Source organism: Dermochelys coriacea, chromosome 1 (assembly GCF_009764565.3).
Source record: "Dermochelys coriacea isolate rDerCor1 chromosome 1, rDerCor1.pri.v4, whole genome shotgun sequence".
Lineage (NCBI taxonomy): Eukaryota > Metazoa > Chordata > Testudines > Dermochelyidae > Dermochelys > Dermochelys coriacea.
Genome location: NC_050068.2, coordinates 251,595,379 through 251,617,211, shown reverse-complemented (window position 1 = coordinate 251,617,211; position 21,833 = coordinate 251,595,379). Strand labels below are relative to the sequence as shown.

The following is a 21,833-nucleotide window of genomic DNA, read 5'->3' as shown; positions in this document are numbered from 1 at the left end:
CAATCTTCTGATAATCAGATCTTCGAGTCTGTTATGAAGCCCAATTAGAGAGAATAGTGCCGTATGTGCTCTGGCCACTTTCACCTTTACCACACAGTTCAGATTTAGCAACGCTGCTATCAGAGTTTTTACATACAAGACTGGATTTCCTTCTTCAGCATTTTCAGGCAACCCCTTAATTCTAATGTTGTTTCTACTTGGTCTAGTTTCTATTTCATCTAATTTAAGCCGCATCACTCTTTCTCTGCTCCAGCGGTGGTCCCGTGCAGCTCTGCATCTGTCTCTCTCCCTTGTTTCTCCTAGGCCAGGTTGTAGCACAGTTACTTGATCCTCTATATCAGTAACTCTCATCTTTACTGCTATACTCATGGACATCATGGTTTTAAGTGCAGAGATCAATTCCCTGAGGTTCATTTTGGTGGCTAGTTAATTTTCTTTAGCCTTGTCATTCCTTCCTGTTTTGGCTGCCATGTTTTCACTTAGAATCAAAAGGACCTCTCCAGTGTGAGCCTGAAACACCCTTCTTAGTGAGATAGATTTTTAAAACTTTGGGATTTTTGGAGGGTCCATTCTCTGCTACCATGTGCTTTGCTTTCTTGGAGTATTTAGTAGGTTTAAGAAGTCAATGGAGGCAGATTACTTCACTATTCCTGAATAGCGTAGGCTTCAGGCAGCCATCTTAGTTCAGCTTCCTGCTGGTCCCCAGTATTTCCTTTTATCAGATTTCAGTTGGTCTCCTTTCAATTTAATCAAATGTCCCCTTAACACTGATGCATGTCAGAAAGCATATAAGATTGTTATGGTGTGTATCAAGTGTCTGTTTTACTTATTAGGTTGTTTGCAGTGTTGTTGTAGCTGTTTCTGTTGGTGAAAGAGGCCAGCTTTTGAGCTTTCACAAGCTATTACCTCATCCACCTTGTCTTACTTTATTGGCAGCTTTGTGGCCTGTCTTCATGACAGGGTGCAAGTTCCCCTTTGCTCTCCTGTACAGGGGTGTAGAAGGGAACAGCCTTTCGGGGGTTGCTACTTTCCCCTCCATCCCACACAGGTGGGCAGCACAGCTGCGCAGTATAATTCATTGGTATAAATCTGCAGTAGATTACTTTCCCTGGAGCAAAGGGAAAAACAAGGCAGGAATTGTGACTCAGTCAGTTTCCCTTTTTGGTTTGCCCTTGTGTTGTCACCGCTTTGGTTTGTCCCTCAGATAGGGCAGATTGTAAACTTACAATCAAGCCCTGTGTTAATTACCTGCTTGATTAGGAATACTTTCCAAAGAGATCCTTTGAAATGAAATTGCTTTGTTGATTAAGAAGGGCCATTGAAAATGGAATGTATTTTTACCACCGTTTCAGTGGACTTAACACCCAGCTAGTCAGTCTCAGAGTTGAGACACCAAATACCGTCCAAAACGGTGTTGGAGGGTACTGTGTGTTAGTTGTTCCAGGGCAAGACTCTTTCACTTAAAGGATTTCAGTTCCTACATTTCATGCCTTTATGTCTCTGTCTTACGCTGTATAAGAACTGCATATTGTCAGCTGAAACTATATCCAGTCCATCATGCTAAAGAATCTAGTGAAAGTCCCAAGTGTAAATCTTATTTTATTGGGAATAATTATTTTGTTATACAAAGTGAAACTTTGCAATAGTTATCAGATACAGAAGTGATGCAACCAGTAGGGTGTGCCATCAAGCATATCAAGGGGTGGGGGACACATATCAATGGAATATGTTGCCTGGGTCTGTGCAGAGGACTGAGTACGTGTAACCCCCCCTACCTTCTGGGTGTGGTGGTGTCCCCCATCTAGTGGCATGGAGACCATTTAAAGAGATAAAATGAGTCTGCTCTACAGCCTTAGCTAACAGCCAGCTGGCTTTTAGCTCATGCACTAAGCTCCAGAGGTCATCGACTCATAGAATATCAGGAAGGGACCTCAGGAGATCATCTAGTCCAACCCCCTGCTCAAAGCAGGACCAATCCCCAATTTTTGCGTCAGATCCCTAAATGGCCCCCTCAAGGATTCAACTCACAACCCTGGGTTTAGCAGGCCAATGCTCAAACCACTGAGCTATCCCTGCCCCCCCCCCGCTCCCCGTTTGATCCTGCCCGCTGAGGACCAGGGTCTGTTGGCGTTACATATGCAGCACTCTTCTTGTTGGATGCAGTTCCTTAAGCAAGGGGGAAATTCTGGCTCAGATATAAAAATGGGCTGGCAGAGTGGACTATCAGGGAGACGGGGAATGTGTCTTTTGCTAGCTGCTGTTCAGTTTTCTTCTTCTTTAATTTACCATATTTTTGGTTTAATTTATTAGTTGTGCTGGATTTCTGTTATTTGGCCAGAATAAACTTGTGTGCATTGCCATTTAATCATACAAGTGGTGTTTCCTCCTTATGGTTCCGTATCTTGGCTTGGCGTGTGTTTGGTGCCAAGATTCTATGACTGAAAATACAGGATAAGCACCCCACATGTGGCTAACATTGCTTCTGTCATGCTAATGAAATATTCTTCATTGTGCTTCATACTGAGCCTCTGAATGCAAATTTCCTAACTTTTCCCAGGGTTCTAAATCCTGTTTTTCCTTTTTTTGAAGTTCCCCTTTCCTTGAAGTTATTGTGAGTCCTACATCCTTGTGAGGTATCAAAATAAATGCTATATAACATTGTGTCTTCTTTCCCCATAGGATACACATTCTTTAATCAGCCAGGCATATCTCTTGCATTTATTGTCTGGATTAGGTTATCAACAGGAGGTGTCATGGTTACACTTTCAAATTCAAGGCAAACAGAACGCTACAGATAGCAAAGCCACCAGTGCTGTCAAGCAGAAAAAAGTCTCACCATTGTGGCGGGTTTCAGAGTAGCAGCCATGTTAGGCTGTATTTGCAAAAAGAAAAGGAGGACTTGTGGCACCTTAGAGACTAACAAATTTATTTGAGCATAAGCTTTCGTGAGCTACAGCTCACTTCATCGGATGTATCCAATGAAGTGAGCTGTAGCTCACGAAAGCTTATGCTCAAATAAATTTGTTCGTCTAAGGTGCCACAAGTCCTCCTTTTCTTTTTACTATTTTGGCTGTGGGGAATCTTAAAAGGAAACCTTGTAGGTTTTTTTGTCCAAGTTAATAAAAAATGGAGACTCAGCTGAATTTGGCTTTAAGTTTAATATACATATCAAAGGGTGCATTAGCAGCTGGCAAGTCTTAGACATCACTCTTTACTGATAATGTACATGATATTTAATATAAAATTAACCCCTAATGACAATCACTAGTATTTCTGCAAATGATTGTGATATGCCCTGGAAAGTACAATTTTTGCTGAACTAGCCTGACAGCTCAGTGGTTAGTACCCTGTATGGAGTTAATGAAATTTTGTCTTTTCTCTGTAGTGCATGAAGAATATTTCTGCCTCCAGATACTAGCAAATGCTAGGTCCTGGTAAGTTGTAATATGGCAGACTCTTCAATTATTATAGCAAACTTCTATCCCAGACTCTTCAAATGCAGTAATAGTTTCTTTAAAAAACAAGGTATAAAAAGATTTATAGTAAAAAATATTTAGCAGCATATCCCATGGCCTATCCCAATCTTAGATGCCCTCTAGTAATGATATTCAGTTCCTTTATATAACTATAAGTGGCTCCCCTCCTCTCTCTTCAGTTCCCTTTTTGATGACGCTAGGGTAGGCTTGCCTTCTGCTGTCATTGGTTAGAAAGGTATGCTGGAAGACCTTTGCCCATGCTAGTCAAACAGCATTAAGATCTCAAACCATCCAATTTCCCTCTGACTGTTTCTGGAAAGTAATATTTTATTATCCCTTTCCTTCCCATTACATTCTTCAGCTTTAAGCTACCCCATAGCCTCCATTAAAATAAGCTTTTAGCCTTCTACAGGGAAGAAGAAACTGATGAGCAGAAAACATTTTTCAAGCAATATTAACAGTCCAGGCTTCCATCTAGGATATTTATAATGTACCCATTAGCTTGACAGTATAAGTGCTGAAATCCAGTAAACCATAAAACTGTAGGCCTTGGAACAAAGTTACCCATGTCTGCTCACAACATCATCTTCCTCCCACTCAGTGTTTTGCAACTTAACAGGATATAGACCTTGACAAAAAAATATTCAAAATGTGGGAGAAAAGCACAATCTAACATGCTAATTAAAATTAAACATTTAATTTTGTTCACTTTCTTGACACTTTGCAAATAATATGAAAACCGTATTTTCCTTTTTAGTTTAAGACTACTGCCATTAATCAGACTACTATTAATGGAAAAACCATTTCTCTAAAGTGAAAAGTTGAGGAGCCTCTGTTTTACATTGTGACAGACTTTGAAAGTGCTTTTACAGGTTACCTTAGGTATCTTTTTTTTAAATTATCAAACAGTATTAAAAATTATAAAATATTGCAAGGATGCAGAGTAAAGAGAGCCCATTCAGGAGAAAAATACATTTAGAAATGTTAGTATTAAAAAGGTGTCCTTGGATAGGCTTTTTGCAGATTGCAGAGTTGATGCAGTGGCTTCATGTCATATCAGCATTGAAATCCCTCGTTTCACTGCAACATTTTCTTTTATTAAAAAAAACCCTACAATGTTCATTGATAAAAATATAATTTCTCTATTTTCAGAAGTCTTCATGCATTTCTGTTGATATCTTTAAGGTAACTCCCTATAGGAAAAATAAAATAAGATCACTTTAACATAAATTAATGACATAGTATTGTGCTGTGCAATACTAGGGACCACAGCGACTGCATTAGGATGTTTTAGCAAAAGGTAGAACATTATGAGAGTGTTTGGAATTTTGGAAGGGAAAAGATTTTTGTTTCGAGTTTGGTGTTTGAATTGTAATATACAGGTTGGTTTTCTGTCTGTGCTGGTTAAGAAGTGTCAGATTGGAGTCTGAAACTGCAGTGTGTGAACTGTGTGCAGTGCTGAAAGACTTACCTTTCTCTGAGTGCCTAAATCTGACAGTTTTCATATTTTGTTCATATTCTATTGTAGGATGTAAATTAGGATAAGATGTCTGCATTTTCTGTTTGTTTATTTTAATAAAACCGTGTGCTTACATGTTTGGTTAAATCTTTAATGCCGTAACATTTTGAGTTGTATGTAATTTGAAACTTGCACACAACTCAAAATGTATTACCCAGCCCTGTGTTTATTTGACCATTCCATTGTCTGGCCATGATATGAGAGTCCTGCTGGTGGCAGAGAGAGCAAGTAGTGTGCTGTGTCTAGGAATGCATTATGCACATATGCTATTTTCAGAGAACAGATATACAGCTGGTGGTATGGCAATAAGTATGCAAAAGGCTGAGTATTAAACAATCAGCTCAGTTCTATCAAGGTGCAATCTCTCCACACTAGACTGGTTTTCACTTCAATATTTGTAAAAGTATTATGTTAAAGGGAAAATGAATGACAAATACATCCTTCCACAAATTATTGGACAGTATAAATCAAAGTGAACAACTTTTAAAAAAAGGGGAAGTCTGATTGAAATGAAGTGAATTTTTACATAAAATCCCTCTTAAAAACAAAGAATATTTTAAAAAATAAATAAAACCCAAGTCAAAGTGAGTTACTTCACTTATTTTGGTGCCATGTTATACACGTGCACCTTACTATTTACAGGGTCTGATCCTGCAAACACACAAGCACATGAGTAAAGTTATCAGTTTATCTAAGTGGGCTCAGGATCTGGCACCAGCACTGGATTTTGAATGGATTATATAATTAAAGTAAAAATGTTCCTGGTGGAAGACCAGAAATAAGCTCTGTGTGTTATAAAATCTGTATGTGTGAATACCTTTAACCTTTCTAGCTCAGGTTAAAAATTATTAATTTCTATAGTACCTATCACTATATCATTGATAGTCCTTTTAAACTACTGCTTAGGCTCATAAATACCAACCTGAAAATCTCTAATGAAGGTTAAGAAGAAGATGATAAAACTAAAGGCCACTGTCCATTCGCAGATTGCACTCACAAAATGGTAAATATAATCCTGATGGAAATGAGAAACAAAACACACTTCCATGTAAAACACTAAAACAAAATTAACATGGAATGGTAGACAGAAATGGCAAATCAAACAAAAATAGAAATTCTCATTAATGTACATATAGAGAAATTCAAACCTGTAAATGGCTGGTCTTGCTTATGTTTTTGGAATTGCTCTTTCCTTTAGGTTTGGGTAGAGAAAAACATTTAGTGTGATATCCACCTTGGAAAGATGTGGAATGTATGAACAGCAGCTGCTTGGGTAAAACGTCCCTTCTACTCTCATTTGTCTATTTGAGGCATGTAACTAGTTCTGTGTGAAAACTCTGAGGATGTCATCTGCACCAAAAACAAACTCCTGCATTCAATGCTCAAATGTTTTTATTCTAGGATGTTTATTAATTACTTAGACTAGGGTGCTGAATGCTTCCTGTAAGGTGCTGAGAACCCATGACACCAGTCAACTTCAGCAGGAGTTGAGGACTCTCAGAAATTTGCAGGATTAGCTCCTTTAAAAGTACTGTAAGAATGAAGAATGGAAACGTATCCAATAGTCTATATATTGCATATATACATCACTTGTACCATTATGAAATAGTGAAAAGCATAACAAAACTAGTGACTTCATATGTAACACACAGCCAGTAAAAATAAACACATTTAATTGGCATTTAATATAAACTGTGCAATAAATTATAGGTTTCCAGACATTTTAAGTTATTTCATCTTCATGAAGAGAAGTGAACTTTATATATAATAAAGTCACTCCATTTCCAGTTAGAACAATATCTATTTATTTAAAAAACAAAATTTAAAAATTAGCAAAGAAAAAAAAATTTTCTTTTCCTTCACCATTCCCAAACACCTATATTTCAGCAAATATCTGATCCAGACTGATTCTCAGAAGATCTGCCCCGTGCTTTGTTTCCTGAAAGCTAATACAGGTTTAAGCTTTCACAGAGTACTAAATATTCTATACACCAGGAGTGGCCAAACCGTGGCTTGCGAGCTGCATGCGGCTCTTTTACAGTTAAAGTGCAGCTCTCAGAGCCCCCTTTTTGCCCCCCACCCCAACCCCCCGCATTCTCTATCTACCAGAGTGGGGAGCTCAGGTCTTCTGCCCTGCAGGGAGGTGGATCTTCGGGCTTCAGCCTCACAGGAGACGCCTGCCAAACTCGGGGCTTCTGCAGGACTGGGACTGAAGCCCCAAGTCCTGGCAGGCATGCCCCACAGGGCTGAAGCCCCGAGCCTCAGCAGGTGTATTCTGCAGGGCTGAAGCCACAAGCTGAACCAGGCATGCCTGGCGCTCAAACATCTGAAGATTATCATATATGGCTCGGAAAGTCAGTAAGTTTGGCCACTCCTGCTACAGACTTTGCATACTCTACCATTAAATAATATGTTGCATAATAAAGTTAATAAACTGTAGGGAAAAAACCCTCAGTAGAAGGATATAAAAATAAGTTCACTTTGGCCATAATTATTCCTATTAAATATGAGGGAGACAATGGCCCAAATTCAAGGCATTCATTCAAAGCCACAGAAGTCAATAGAGCTAGGCCTCAAGCAAAAGCATGACATTTTAGAGATGGCCATCCTTATCACATGTACTGTGCCTGCACCCAGAGTGTTTTGTAAAAGAGGTGTGCTAGAAGCTCTCTTGTAATGGGGAACAAATAGAATGAAAGGGTTTTTTTCTGAAATATGCCAAATGTTTCAATAAAAGGACCCCATCCCAGAACACAACAAACACAGGAGCCTGACATTATTAAAAATATCTAACTTGTGAAGATTCATCTTCTCGGCTGCTTCTCCACTGTTTTGTCTAAGCATGTTGCTCTGCTTACCCTTATAAACTTTAGTAACAAGATGCAGGCACTGCATTCTTTTACTTCATTTGTGGAGAAAGTACTCCCTCCTGTGGTATAGCTTGTCCACAAATCCAACTTTGAGATCCTTCCCGGTCATCTCCACAAGTACTCTAAGATCCTGATCCACAGGCCATTTAAGTTAATGGAAAGACTGCTATTGACTCGACAGGCTTTGGATCTGACCCTAAATGCTTAAATCAGTGACAACGATTTAATTAGAGATGCTGAAAAAGTACAGTAAAATAAAGACCAGAGCTAAACCATCATCCATAATTCAAACCAAGATATTCCTGAGGGCTGAAGATCAGATTGATTATTTTATTAATTTCATTTTTTGAGGATGTGGTTGCATAAGGAAGTAAAAGTGCTGAACAACTCACTTCAAGGGAGGTTTTATCACAAGATTTCTCATTCAATTTTGCATAATCAGATTGTCTGGAACTTTGGGCGCTTACTTAAAATGAAAATCTAACTCTTTTGAGGTTTCCCAATCACTAATTTTAGGAAGTCCAGCTGTTAACTGTTTTTTCCCTAAATAGGGAAATGCAAGAAGTTTGACAGCTTGTTTATTGGCATACACTATTTAAATTCCTTGTGCTTTTGTCCTTACATGTGCCTAAAAGTACATAGCATCACATACCCAAGCTAATAGACTGCAGGATTAAATTGGTTACCTACTAAGGGTTTACCTTTTCACCTGGAATCCAGTCAATTTTTGTTATGGAAATTAATGACGCACATGCAATCACTGGGAAAAAATAATGTAAAGGAAATCATAAAAATTGCTTAATGAATAATAATGAAAATATTTCTATATATAATGTATCCCCTGTCCCCATTCTCTAAGACTGAAGACATCAAACAACAAGTTACACTGCAGTATAAAAACAGAATATTAAAAAGTTAAGCAAACATAGTATATTCCCACAAAGGGTCTTATAGTGATCAACACAAAAGACAGTTTGAATAAATAAGATTAGGAGTCTTTGCAAAGGAGGAAGGTGAGATGAGACATTTTTATGGACAGGAGAAGAAACCAAGAGTAGACCCTGGCTGTGTGGCTAAGATGTGTAATCATTTGTGTGAACACTGCTTGTCATTTACGGCCCAATCCAAAGTCCACTGGAGTCAATAGAATGATTCTCATTGACTTCAGTGGGGTTTGGTGCAGGTCTCCAATCTGTGGAGTGACACTCTGCTTAGCCTCTAAGAAGGAAGTTCACCAAGTCTCCCAGCCAAAGCATGACTACTGAGGCTATTTAGTTCAGTATAAAAGGGAAATTGTGGGTGCCAAAATGAAGGGGTAGAGTAGGATCCTCATGACCAACCTTTGATCAACTTTTGGTTTCTAGGGCTATATGTGACAAGAGGGAACCTAGTCCTATGATGAGGGTGGTGTTAGCACTGTAATGAAAAAAAAAATCCCCCCAAACATTTTCTAGCCTGAAGTTTAATGGATTCACTCAGTGCTAATGAGGCCAATTCAATTAAGGTGGAAGTGGCCTATTCTCAACAGTTGACAAGAAGGAGTTAACTTGTCACTATTGAGAATAGGCCACTTCCACCTTAATTGAATTGGCCTCATTAGCACTGACCCCCCACTTGGTAAGGCAACTCCCATCTTTTCATGTGCTGTAATATATATACTGCTTACTGTATTTTTCACTCCATGCCTCTGAAGAAGTGTGTTTTAGCCCACGAAAGCTTATGCCCAAATAAATTTGTTAGTCTCTAAGGTGCCACAAGGACTCCTAATTGTTTTTGCTGATACAGACTAACATGGCTACCACTCTGAAACCTGTCAAAGAGTAGTAGTCCTGTTCATTAGTTTACTCATCTGAACCGGAAGGATTAAAACAATGATCAACAGAGGTGATTTCTCTTCCAGAGGCTTGGTTGCTGTGACTCATATCTAGCAGCTCATAGTAACAAGTTTATACAAGAACACTGTACTGTCAATTAGATTGAATGCACCAATACAGTACTTGGTGCACAAGTGATCATAACTTTTCTTTATGTAAAATTTAATTTGTTTTATCCGTATAAAATATATATTTTATATACAAGAAAAACGTTCTTTTTCAACAGGAACTTCACAGCAGAGTTCCTTTTCTCACTAACACTACAGGTATCACAAGCCCAGCAGAATCACAAGACAGTCAGCAATTATAGAGATTATGAAAAAGTAAATATTTGTCATTTTGGTCTGTTTTTAGTTTCCATTTTACATGGCCAGGCAGCATAATAAAATAAACTTCCGTTTTCCCAGAGCAGAATTTCTTACCAGATTTACAAACTAGTATTTCTGACCTCTTCACATACACAAAGCTATTACAAATTTTTAAAATATAAAACAGTTGAAAGAAACAGGTTGAAGCAAGAAGACAAGTACATAAATATACTTGGTATTATCCAGCATAGTGATGTGGGTCAGTCATGAGTTGCATTATGAACATTCACCACCATGAGTGAGAGAAGCTGCAAATTTAAGAACTATACTTGACAACAACCATTATATTCCTGTGTTGAGTTAACAATATTCATCACTGTGAGCTGGAGAAGCTGTGAATGTGAGCACCTTAGGTCATAGTCTACCTTCTGAAACATTTGTATAACTTCAATTACTGCATGCTGTTGCTACTCCTCGGGGAATTCTGTGCCTCTGGGCAATGCAGAATTTTGCAGAAATTAATGTTGTGCTCACAGAATTTCCTTTCCTCCATAGAAATTGTCTGCAATGCTGCTGGCTGCTACTGGGAGCCGCTGGACCCAGCAGAGCCCAGCTAGCACATAGAAGACGCTGCCAGGGGGTGGGGAAGGGAACCCCAGAAGCTGCAGTTCCTCACATGCCTTGAAGGAAGGAGACAGTGGTGTGCAGCCTGTGACCCAGCATCAGGCTATTTCTCTCTATGGGCTCCGAGGGTAGTGGGGGGCGGGTGTCTGGGCTGCGCGGGGGCCCATGGCTGGGCTTTGGTGTGGTGGCGTTTGAGTATCTGGGCAAGGGGGGCATGGCTGGGCTCTGGGGGATATCTGGACTGGGGGGCTCCTGCAGCTGGGCTCTTGGGATAGAGGGGTTGTGGGTGTCTAGCCCTCCCAGCTAGGCCCTGGGAGGAGGAAGAGAAACAGGAACTGGGTTGTCATAGGGAGTTCTTTAACTCTCTAGTCCTGGAAGAATTTGTTGTGTGTCTCTGCACTGTTACAGATATATTTGCTAACAGGTATTTTGAAATAAATTACCAAACTAATTGAAACTGGTGTGATTAGGTAGTGTTATTTTGACAAATAAAATGTGCAGAATTTTAAAGTATTGTGCTCAGAATTTTTAATTTTTTGGCACAAATTCCTCCAGGAGTAAATTATTGCACATACTCTGATGGCAAGGTGGTCTGCCTATTTCAGGGTCAGAAGGCCTGAGGCTAGCCAACCCTGTTCAATCACACCTCTGTATGCTAATTAACTGTATCCTAGCCAGAGGGGGCAGGATTGATTGGGGGCAGGTGACAGCCTGAAACATGTGGGCCTCATAAAGGGCAGAGAACTGTTTGGCAAAAGGGAACCAGAGGGAGTAAGGTGGGTAACTGTGGCAGGCTCTGAAGAAAGGTCTAAACAGAAGCTGAGGACTCCAGGGAAACAGACTGGGAGTAAGACCCTGAAAAAGCAAGGGAGGTCCAGGACAGTAGCAGAGGGAGGTTGCCTGCTGATTTCTTGGAGTCACAGAGTTGGACAACTCAATGAGGAAATTGAGACAGAAAGTGCCTATGTAATAGGAACTTATGCATTTCAGTATTTAGTTCCTCTAGCTAACACTACAAAGATGGCTAGATATTTTATCCAGGAGGAGACGGTACAGGCTAGAAGGATGGCTGCTTGCCTCTTCAGTCAGAGGGCCAAATATAGGTAGGCTTCCACCTGCCCTCTTTGTTTCTTACAGGGTAATTTGGCCTGTATGTAGTGTGTTGGTGGCTGGTTATTATAGGGTTAACTTTTGTACATGAGTGCTGGACTGTGTGTTGTATTTACATTCACTAGCTGTCTCTTAGAATAGAATCCCCTTTGCTTTCTTCTCCACCCCCCAACCAAAAAAAAAAAAGTAGGAAACAAGACATAAGACTTAAGTACACCATTGACAACTGAGGTGTAGCTTCTAGAAATATCTGGTAACTGCCATTCATGCTTCTTACAAAGCCAGCTTGCTAAACATGGTGCTCCATCTGCAATATAAGCAGTAGCCTGGCATTTATCTTACTTTAGAAGTGGTTTAATGTCAGAGGAAGAACAATCGCATGTGAAGATACAACAATGTGATATACAAAAAGGATACTGGGAATGACAGCTATGCATGACACGATAGAGATGACCATCCTTATATAACATGTACAGTGACTGTTCCATTGTGGACATGACTTGAAAGAGATGACAGACTGAAGTGTAATGTAAACAACACCAGAGCCAAAAGCCACAAGAGCTCCTCCATCATGGACGCTGGGAACAGATAACTCCTGGAAAGAGAATCAGCAGAGTGATTATCTGTTATTATTCGTGTTACAGTAGTGCCTAGAAACCAGTTGTAAAAACTGGGCCTACAGATCTGTCCTAATTGCGAGCTCAGGTATGGGAAGTGAGGAAAAGGTTAAAGAATGTGTCAATAACCTATAACAACAGTTGTTGAAGGGAAAAGGAGCAAAAGTGAGACAGACTGAATTTGTATGAACAAAAAGATTGACTGATATAACTCAAGGACCATGTTAAAATGTTAAATAGTAAACAAGAGGAATAGAGGACCAGAAATCAATTAACCAAAACTGGTGTGTTGGAAATTAGGCCTAATTGGTGGAGAAAAAATAAGGAGACTAGCTATTCCATCCATCACTCCCTTTTTGGGTCTTTAAACAGACTTTGGGGAGGGAAATTTGGGTACTGAGGTGAGCTTCACCATCTTGGCTGTTGCCCCACCACTTCCTGGGACACTGGGCCTTCATCATCGTGAGAGATATCTGACCTGAACCAGGCCAGAGAAAAGAACTCAGATAACGCTGCCATCTCCACCAGTTCCAGCGAAATCCCAAATACCACTGAACAATTTAATGATTGTGAAAGATGCCAGCTTGAAGGCACTGGCAAACTGAGTGCTTTTCCCACAAAAGAGGTACCACACAGATAATGCAAGATTGCCTGTGCTATCTCCCAACATACCTTCAATTTATATTTGAGGGACTGGTTTCAGGAGTGATAAATTCATATTCTCAATACCTAGCCAGTCCTTAGCTTTTCTGCTGCAACTGTCAATGAAATGTTTTGGTGGTGTTTTCCCTCACTGCTGGTAAGAGACTAGAACTGGCAGGTCACTTCAAATACCCCACTATCAGATGGTCAGTCAGACAGTGTGCAATATAAAAGCTGGGGGGAGGGTGGTGTGCAGCAGTCCAAACCAGTGACTTTGAAGTGAAAATCTCCATATCCCTCTATCAACCCCCTGAGCTCCTTCCCCTTTCCATGTCATCAGCCATCTTTATTTATGTTGTGATATCCAGGTTATTGAAGATTCTTTCACTCTGAAATATATCTGGAAGTGAAACCTACAGTAAAATAAACTTTATGGCCAGTCAAAAGAACTTCCTGGATTCTCTAAATGTATAAACTGCATATGTTAAACTATGTCAGATCTATATCACCTCTGTGCCAGAGAAATCTTCTCATAGCTAGTTAAACCAGCTTTTAAGCTGGTTTCTGCCACCAGAGCAGTACAAAGCAGCATTAATAGAACATGTCTTCCTTGCTTTTGTTATATCTTCTTTCCCTTCCCGGCATGAAGCCACCTTTCCCTTTCCTATGATGGTGTAATTTTACTTTGTTGTTGTCTTCAACATCTGCTTCCCCCCTTTTGCTTCACTCCTTCTCCCTGCCCCCCCCCCATTGTGTTTTATTCTGTTTAGATTTTTATACTATGTCCATTACTGTGGTATCTAAATGGGTCCTCCTCTCTATTTTCCTTTTCCCCACCATGCTTTCTATATATGAAAACAGGGTCTCAAAATCGAAAGTATTAAGCAAGCTCAACTACAGGTATTGTTACCAGCACTGCTGTTCTCTTCTTTTCCAACTTATTTCTTGGACCGTCTCTGCCTTTCACCCTCACCTCCATACATGCTAAAAAATTCTCAGAAAATTTGCCTAACTCATCATGTTCTGAGGAGTTTATCCTTTAATGGTCAGTCGCTTCTTAACATCAGCCCACCAATTGTATTTCACTTCTGTATTTTAAAATACTGTATGATTAAAAATAGAGAACAAAACATCTGATTCACCTCTGTTCACCTTCACAGAAATTCTTTTGCTTTTAGGAGACATTGTTAGTTATCTTCCGTCCCCACTTTCTGGCTGTTTTGCTGAGCATTCAGGAGCAATACTATTAAAATTCTAAAAAGAAAAGGAGTACTTGTGGCACCTTAGAGACTAACACATTTATTTATTTGAGCACACAAGAGATCCACTTCCTGGACACTACAGTGCTCATAAGTGATGGTCACATAAACACCACCCTATACCAGAAACCTACTGACCGCTATACTTACCTACATGCCTCCTGCTTTCATCCAGACCACACCACACGATCCATTGTCTACAGCCAAGCTCTACGATACAACTGCATTTGCTCCAACTCCTCAGACGGAGACAAACACCTACAAGATCTCTATCAAGCATCCTTACAACTACAATACCCACCTGCTGAAGTGAAGAAACAGATTGACAAAGCCAGAAGAATACCCAGAAGTTACCTACTACAGGACAGGCCCAAGAAAGAAAATAACAGAACACCACAAGCCATCACCCTCAGCCCCCAACTAAAACCTCTCCAATGCATCATCAAGGATCTACAACCTATTCTGAAGGACGGCCCTCACTCTCATAGATCTTGGGAGACAGGCCAGTCCTTGCTTACAGACAGTCCCCCAACCTGAAGCAAATACTCACAAGCAACCACACAACAAAAACACTAACCCAGGAACCTATCCTTTCAACAAAGCCTGTTGCCAACTGTGTCCACATATCTATTCAGAGGACACCATCATAGGGCCTAATCACATCAGCCACACTCTCAGAGGCTCGTTCACCTGCACATCTACCAATGTGATATATGCCAACATGTGCCAGCAATGCCCCTCTGCCATGTACATTGGTCAAACTGGACAGTCTCTACGTAAAAGAATAAATGGACACAAATCAGACGTCAAGAATTATAACATTCAAAAACCAGTCGGAGAACACTTCAATCTCTCTGGTCACTCGATTACAGACAAAAAAACTTCAAAAATAGACTCCAGTCAGAGACTGCTGAATTGGAATTAATTTGCAAACTGGACACCATTACATTAGGCTTGAATAAAGACTGGGAGAGGATGTGTCATTACACAAAGTAAAACTATTTCCCCATGTTTATTCCCCCCCCCCCCCACTGTTCCTCACACATTCTTGTCAACTGCTGGAAATGGCCCACCTTGATTATCACTACAAAAGTTTTTTTTCTCTCCTGCTGGCAATAGCTTACCTTACCTGATCACTCTCATTACAGTGTGTATGGTAACACCCATTGTTTCATTTTCTCTGTGTATATAAAATCGCTCCACTGTATTTTCCACTGCATGAATCCAATGAAGTGAACCGTAGCTCACGAAAGCTTATGCTCAAATAAAGGTGCCACAAGTACTCCTTTTCTTTTTGCAGATACAGACTAACACGACTACTACTCTGAAACCATTAAAATTATACTTTCCAGCCTGCCTTCCCCAGTACCAAAATGACCAAAAAAAACCCCAAAACACTTTTCTTACAACTAATTTTACTGATTAAAAATTTACAACCGAGCTCACAAGATTTGTATAGATAAAAGCAAATTATAAAATTTACAGCATGTGTGAAATTGAAGTGTTTTCACAAAACATGTAGCAACTTGTTTTGGAGAGAGAAAGAATGAAGTCCCTGCCTCCTTCCAGTCTCATTCAGCCCTAGTATAGCATTTTACATGTTGACTTATTTCTCTAACTAGGGAAAAATGAGGGTTCAGAAAAAAACAAACCACCACCATACATGAACTTTCTAAGTGAGTTAATGGTACAGAATGATCTACTGGTTAGAGAAATGCGCTGGCTAATCAAGAGAGCTGGGTTCTAATTCCAGCTTTGCGGCTGATTTTCTGACTTTAAGGAAATCACATAAGCGCTCTGTGCCTCGGTTTCCCCATTAGTAAAATGGGGATGATACATACTTTCATAAAGTTTTATGAGATCTACAGATAAGTGTTATGTAAGAGCCAAGTACTATTGTTAATAATAAAAATAACTGTTCAATTCACTTACTATACCATAAAACTGTAGGTTTCAGAGTAGCAGCCGTGTTAGTCTGTATTCGCAAAAAGAAAAGGAGTAATTGTGGCACCTTAGAGACTAACAAATTGATTTGAGCATAAGCTTTCATGAGCTACAGCTCACTTCAGGACCCAAAGTATTGAGGGCCCCCAATTCCCATCACCGTCTATGACAGTTGAGGGTGCTCAGAAATTTGAAGGATTGGGTCCTTATTTTGTCATGTCTTTCATGCAGGCTGTACCCCAAAATACACCATAAACAAACAAAAGAGATAAGATAAATTAAGAGTAGGACTGTCAATTAATTGCAGTTAATGCATGTCATTAATGCAAAACAAATTAACTAGATTTAAAAAATAGTCATGATTAACTGAAGTTTTAATCACAGTGTTAAACAATAATAAAATACCAATTTAAGTTTATTATAAATATTTTTGGATGTTTTTCTACATTTTCAAATATATTGATTTCAGTTACAACTCAGTTTACAGTGCTCACTTTATATTATTTTTATTACAAAAATTTGCACTGTAAAAAAAGATAAAATAAATAGTATTTTTCAATTTACCTCATGTAAGTCCACTCAGTCCTACTTCTTGTTCAGCCAATCGCTAAAACAAACAAGTTTGTTTACATTTACAGGAGATAATGCTGCCTGTTTCTTATTTACAAGGTCACCTGAAAGTGAGAACAGGCATTTGCATGATACTGTTAAAGCCAACATTGTCAGATAGTTACATGCCAGATATGCTAAATGTTCATATGCTCCTTCATGCTTTAACTAATAGGCTCTAAAGTTTTACATTGTTTTGTTTTTGAGTGCAGTTATCTGAAAAAAAATCCTACGTTTGTAAGTTGCACTTTCACAATAAAGAGATTGCACTAACAGTACTTGGATGACGTGAATTGAAAAAATACTATTTCTTTGTTTATCTTTTTCACAGTGCAAATATTTGCAATAAAAAAATAAAGTGAGCACTGTTCACTTGTATTCTGTGTTGTAACTGAAATCAGTATATTTAAAAATGTAGGAAACATCCAAAAATATTTATAATACATTTAAATTGGTATTCCATTATTGTTTAACAGTGCAAGTGAAACTGCAATTAATCGTGACTAATTTTTTTAATCGTTTTACAGCCCTCATTAAGAGATGAGAAGGTAGAACAGGCAAGATCAAATGAGAATCAAAATTAATGATGTGACTGGGCTCCCTCTCTGAGTTTTATGCCAAAATTGTTTTCCTGACTCTGCTAAACTATTTTTCATTCCTGCTTCATCTTTTCCTGGTTGGAGTTGGTTTTGGTTTCTGGGGGAAGATGTTTTTATTATGCATCACCACCAGATGGTCCAACCAAGTGCAACAGGGATTTGTTTGCTACCGATAAAAATAATCCCTGTTATTGATTTGTTCTAAGATGCAAAGCATGATTTATATGATTTAATTTCTATAGCGTGTAAACCTTTTGTTACAAAATATTGCCTGAAGGTAATACTAACAGAGCGGGACACTGCACTGGAGACCTTTTAGCCTGAAACATCCAACATTTATTACTTGCAAAACTGTATTCCTCAGTTTTTGAAACCATCCATGGACGTGCTAACTCACAGGCCTTCTCTCTCTTCTCTCCTCAGCTCTCTCTGATTGCCTATTACTGTTCTTCTCTGTTCCTTCCCTATACACAATTGTACATTGTTAGGTTACTATACACGCACAATACTGTGTACAAAACAAAATGTACCTATATTGTGGCCTAACAATATATGACTGAGTTTGTTATCAGAAAGTCACATAACAAACATGGCAGAACAAAAAGATGGGACTATAGCCTCTCCATTCCAACAAAAAAACATGTTTCTCTTTTGGTGCTTCGTTAAAATGGTTTCCTCCACTCCAGATGAGAAATCTTCTACTCTCAGTATATAAAAACCTACAGAATATGTGATCACATTAAGTCACAGGAGGAAACTGTCAAACAATGAATTATTAATGTATTCTATATATAGTAAATGGCTTGAAACAGATTAATTCTACTAAGAATGAACTTTACTATACGAGGATAGTCATAATAATAAATGAAAGTTCAAATATCCAGATTTCAGAGGTGAAATCAAAGCTGGTAATAAACTGTGCAAAATGCTGTAAATTATTTAAACATACTGTTTGGCTCTGGCTTTTGGTAAATTATTGATAAAGTACAAAAGGCTACATGACATCCCAGGGAAGATTAAAGAAATACTTCATAACATCCCACAGCTTTTTCCCCTCAAGGGACATAATCAACTGATTTTCTACTAGGTTTGCAAGAGCGCTAACACAGGAACTTTGCAATGATTGCGAAACACTTGGTTTGGCTGTCCTTTTGCAACTCTAGCAGGAGTTTATACTGTGGTGTAGAATGCCTCTCTCAAGCTAGAAAGGAATTGGGAAAAATGGTGGAATTTAGATGTTTTTTACATCAGTTCCTTTCAGAAGAGTTCCCATGCAATTCTGTGTATTCCTTTCCTCGTCCAGCATAGAGAAGGAAAGTGAAGCAATAATGAGACTTTGCTTGCTGTCTCATTTTCATCTAGTTAAGAAGTAACTCTCAGAGACTCACATGGTCTTGTGATTAAGATAGTGGCATGGGTCCCAGAAGATCAGGGTTCAATTCCCAGCACTCCAACAGACTTCCTGTGAGACCTTTGATAAAACCACTTAATATCTCTTTCCTCTTGCCTGCAAAATGGGGATGATACTTCCTTTGCCTGTCTTGTCTCTTCAGACTGTAAGCTGTTTGAGGCAGGAACCTGTATCTTGTTATGTGTTTGTACAGCATGAAGCACGATGGGGCCCTGACTTTAGTTGGTTTGTATTGCAGTACAAATAGTAAAATAAGGAATATCAGAATCAGTGAGAACTCATCTTATGCTTTCTGACAAGATCCCAAAACCTTATTAAGAAACTTTTAAAGAAAGAACAAAAAAAAAAAAAACAGTTGAAGAGAGAAAGTTAAAATAAAAAAGGAGATAATGGGCAGAGATCAAAATTTTTCTTTCTAATCTCTGGTCAAGGACCAGGGCTAGGAGAAGTTTATTATTGTATTTTTTTAAATAAAATATTTCTAGACCTTCTGTATTGCAAAATTTCCAACCTCACATTCATGTCATTCTGCTTACTATCTTACTTTTTTCTCTTCATTGCAGTATTGGGAGCTCTTGATGTTGCACTGATATTGCCAACTCTGCTCCCATAACACTTCTTTTGTCTGGTCTGGTGGTTCTCGCTCTCTGCTCTGTCTCCACAGCATGTACTGAGAGAAGGAGGGGACCACCAGGAGCAGACCTGGCATCTTAGGAGCATGAAGAGTGCTACCAGCAAGTGGGCAGTAGCAAAGGAAGGGACTATTTCTGGTCCAAGATACCTCAAAAATATTTGTAGTTAAAATGTTTGAGGAGTAATGGTATTGAGAGAGGTGAAGCAGGACAATACAGAAAGCAAGCATGGGATGCATATTAGGAGGTTAGGGATATTAGAACCTCACAGTGTCCATGGGGCCCAAAATATTGCTCAGGCATGCAGGAGTGAAAAATCACACTTGGAGTTGCAGCTAGCAAGGGATATTAAGAGTAACAAGAAGGGTTTCTTCAGGTATGTTAGTAACAAGAAGGTGGTCAAGGAAATCGTGGGCCCCTTACTGAATCAGGGAGGCAACCTAGTGACAGAGGATGTTAAAAAGCTAATGTACTCAATGCTTTTTATCGTCTCTGTCTTCACTAACAAGGTCAGCTCCCAGACTACTGCACTGGGCAGCACAGCATGGGGAGGAGGTGACCAGCCCTCTGTGGAGAAAGAAGTGGTTCAGGGCTATTTAGAAAAGCTGGATGAGCACAAGTCCATGGAGCCAGATGCACTGCATCCGAGGGTGCTAAAGGAGTTGGCTGATGTGATTGCAGAGCCATTGGCCATTATCTCTGAAAACTCATGGCGATTGGGGGAGGTCCTGGATGACTGGAAAAAGGCTAATGTAGTGCCCATCTTTAAAAAAGGGAAGAAGGAGGATCTGGGGAACTATAGGCCAGTGAGCTTCACCTCAGTCCCTGAGGTGCTCAAGGAATCAATTCTGAAGCACTTAGAGGAAAGTGATCAGGAACAGTCAGCATGGATTCACCAAGGGCAAGTCATGCCTGACTAACCTAATTGCCTTCTATGATGAGATAACTGGCTCTGTGGATGAGGGGAAAGCAGTGGATGTGTTATTCCTTAACTTTAGCAAAGCTTTTGATACCGTCTCCCACAGTATTCTTGCCAGTAGTTAAAGAAATATGGGCTGGATGAATGGACTATAAGGTGGGTAGAAAGCTGGCTAGATCATCAGGCTCAACGGGTAGTGATCAATGGCTCCATGTCTAGTTGGCAGCCGGTATCAAGCAGAGTGCCCCAAGGATCAGTCCTGGGGCTGGTTTTGTTCAATATCTTCATTACCGATCTGGAGGATGGCATGGATTGCACCCTCAACAAGCTTGCAGATGACACTAAACTGGGAGGAGTGGCAGATATGCTGGAAGGTAGGGATAGGATACAGAGGAACCTAGACAAATTAGAGGATTGGGCCAAAAGAAATCTGATGAGGTTCAACAAGGACAAGTGCAGAGTCCTGCACTTAGGACAGAAGAATCCCATGCACTGCTACAGACTAGGGACCGAGTGGCTAGGCAGCAGTTCTGCAGAAAAGGACATAGGGGTTACAGTGGACGAGAAGCTGGATATGAGTCAACATTGTGCCATTGTTGCCAAGAAGGCTAATGGCATTTTGGGCTGTATAAGTAGGAGCATTGCCAGCAGATTGAGGGACATGATCATTCCCCTCTATTCGGCATTGGTGAGGCCTCATGTACAGTACTGTGTCCACTTTTGGGCCCCACACTACAAGAAGGATGTGGAAAAATTGGAAAGAGTCCAGTGAAGGGCAACAAAAATTATTAGGGGGCTGGAACACATGACTTATGAGGAGAGGCTGAGGGAACTGGGATTATTTAGTCTGCAGAAGAGAAGAATGAGGGGGGATTTGATAGCTGCTTTCAACTACCTGAAAGGGGGTTCCAAAGAGGATGGATCTAGACTGTTCTCAGTGGTACCAGATGACAGAACGAGGGGTAATGGTCTCAAGTTGCTGGGGGGGGGGCAGTTTAGGTTGGACAGTAGGAAAAACTTTTTCACTAGGAGGGTGGTGAAGCACTGAAATGGGTTACCTAGGGAGGTGGTGGGATCTCCTTCCTTAGAGAATTTTAAGGTCAGGCTTGACAAAGCCCTGGCTGGGATGATTTAGTTGGGGATTGGTCCTGCTTTGAGCAGGGAGTTGGACTAGATGACCTCCTGAGGTCCCTTCCAACCCCGATAGTCTATGATTCTAAGTTCTCTTAGTGGAACAGCCAGTCTCTCTCACTGCTAGGCAGCACTCCAAAAATAGGTACAGACTTTGCCCTCACGTCTGCAATGTCCCCACTGTCTACCAGCCTGGAGAGCATAATAAAGCCTGAGTTTGTAGCCCAAATTGGAGTCTGCTGCATCCTGCATGATATCAGTTGACAGGTAAAAAGCTGACTAGCTGAAC

General features: G+C 39.9%; 1 protein-coding gene across 4 annotated transcripts in view; it reads right to left on the bottom strand.

The window, feature by feature from the left end:
- Positions 1-3,139: 3,139 nt before the first annotated feature.
- The window catches only part of DRAM1 (DNA damage regulated autophagy modulator 1), a 36,511-nt gene continuing 17,817 nt past the window's right edge, over positions 3,140-21,833 (bottom strand). For 2 of the 4 annotated variants that reach the window (XM_038387307.2, XM_043519252.1), the window contains exons 4-7: positions 12,199-12,376; positions 8,567-8,625; positions 5,918-6,010; positions 3,140-4,669 (exon numbers count right to left, since the gene is read on the bottom strand). In XM_038387307.2, the coding sequence (XP_038243235.1) occupies positions 4,625-4,669; positions 5,918-6,010; positions 8,567-8,625; positions 12,199-12,376 (375 nt within the window). In that variant the 3' untranslated portion in view covers positions 3,140-4,624. Of the gene's footprint in view, positions 4,670-5,917; positions 6,011-7,853; positions 8,626-12,198; positions 12,377-21,833 lie in introns of all 4 variants that reach the window. The other 2 variants (XR_006282857.1, XM_038387309.2) reach the window with 2 other exon arrangements.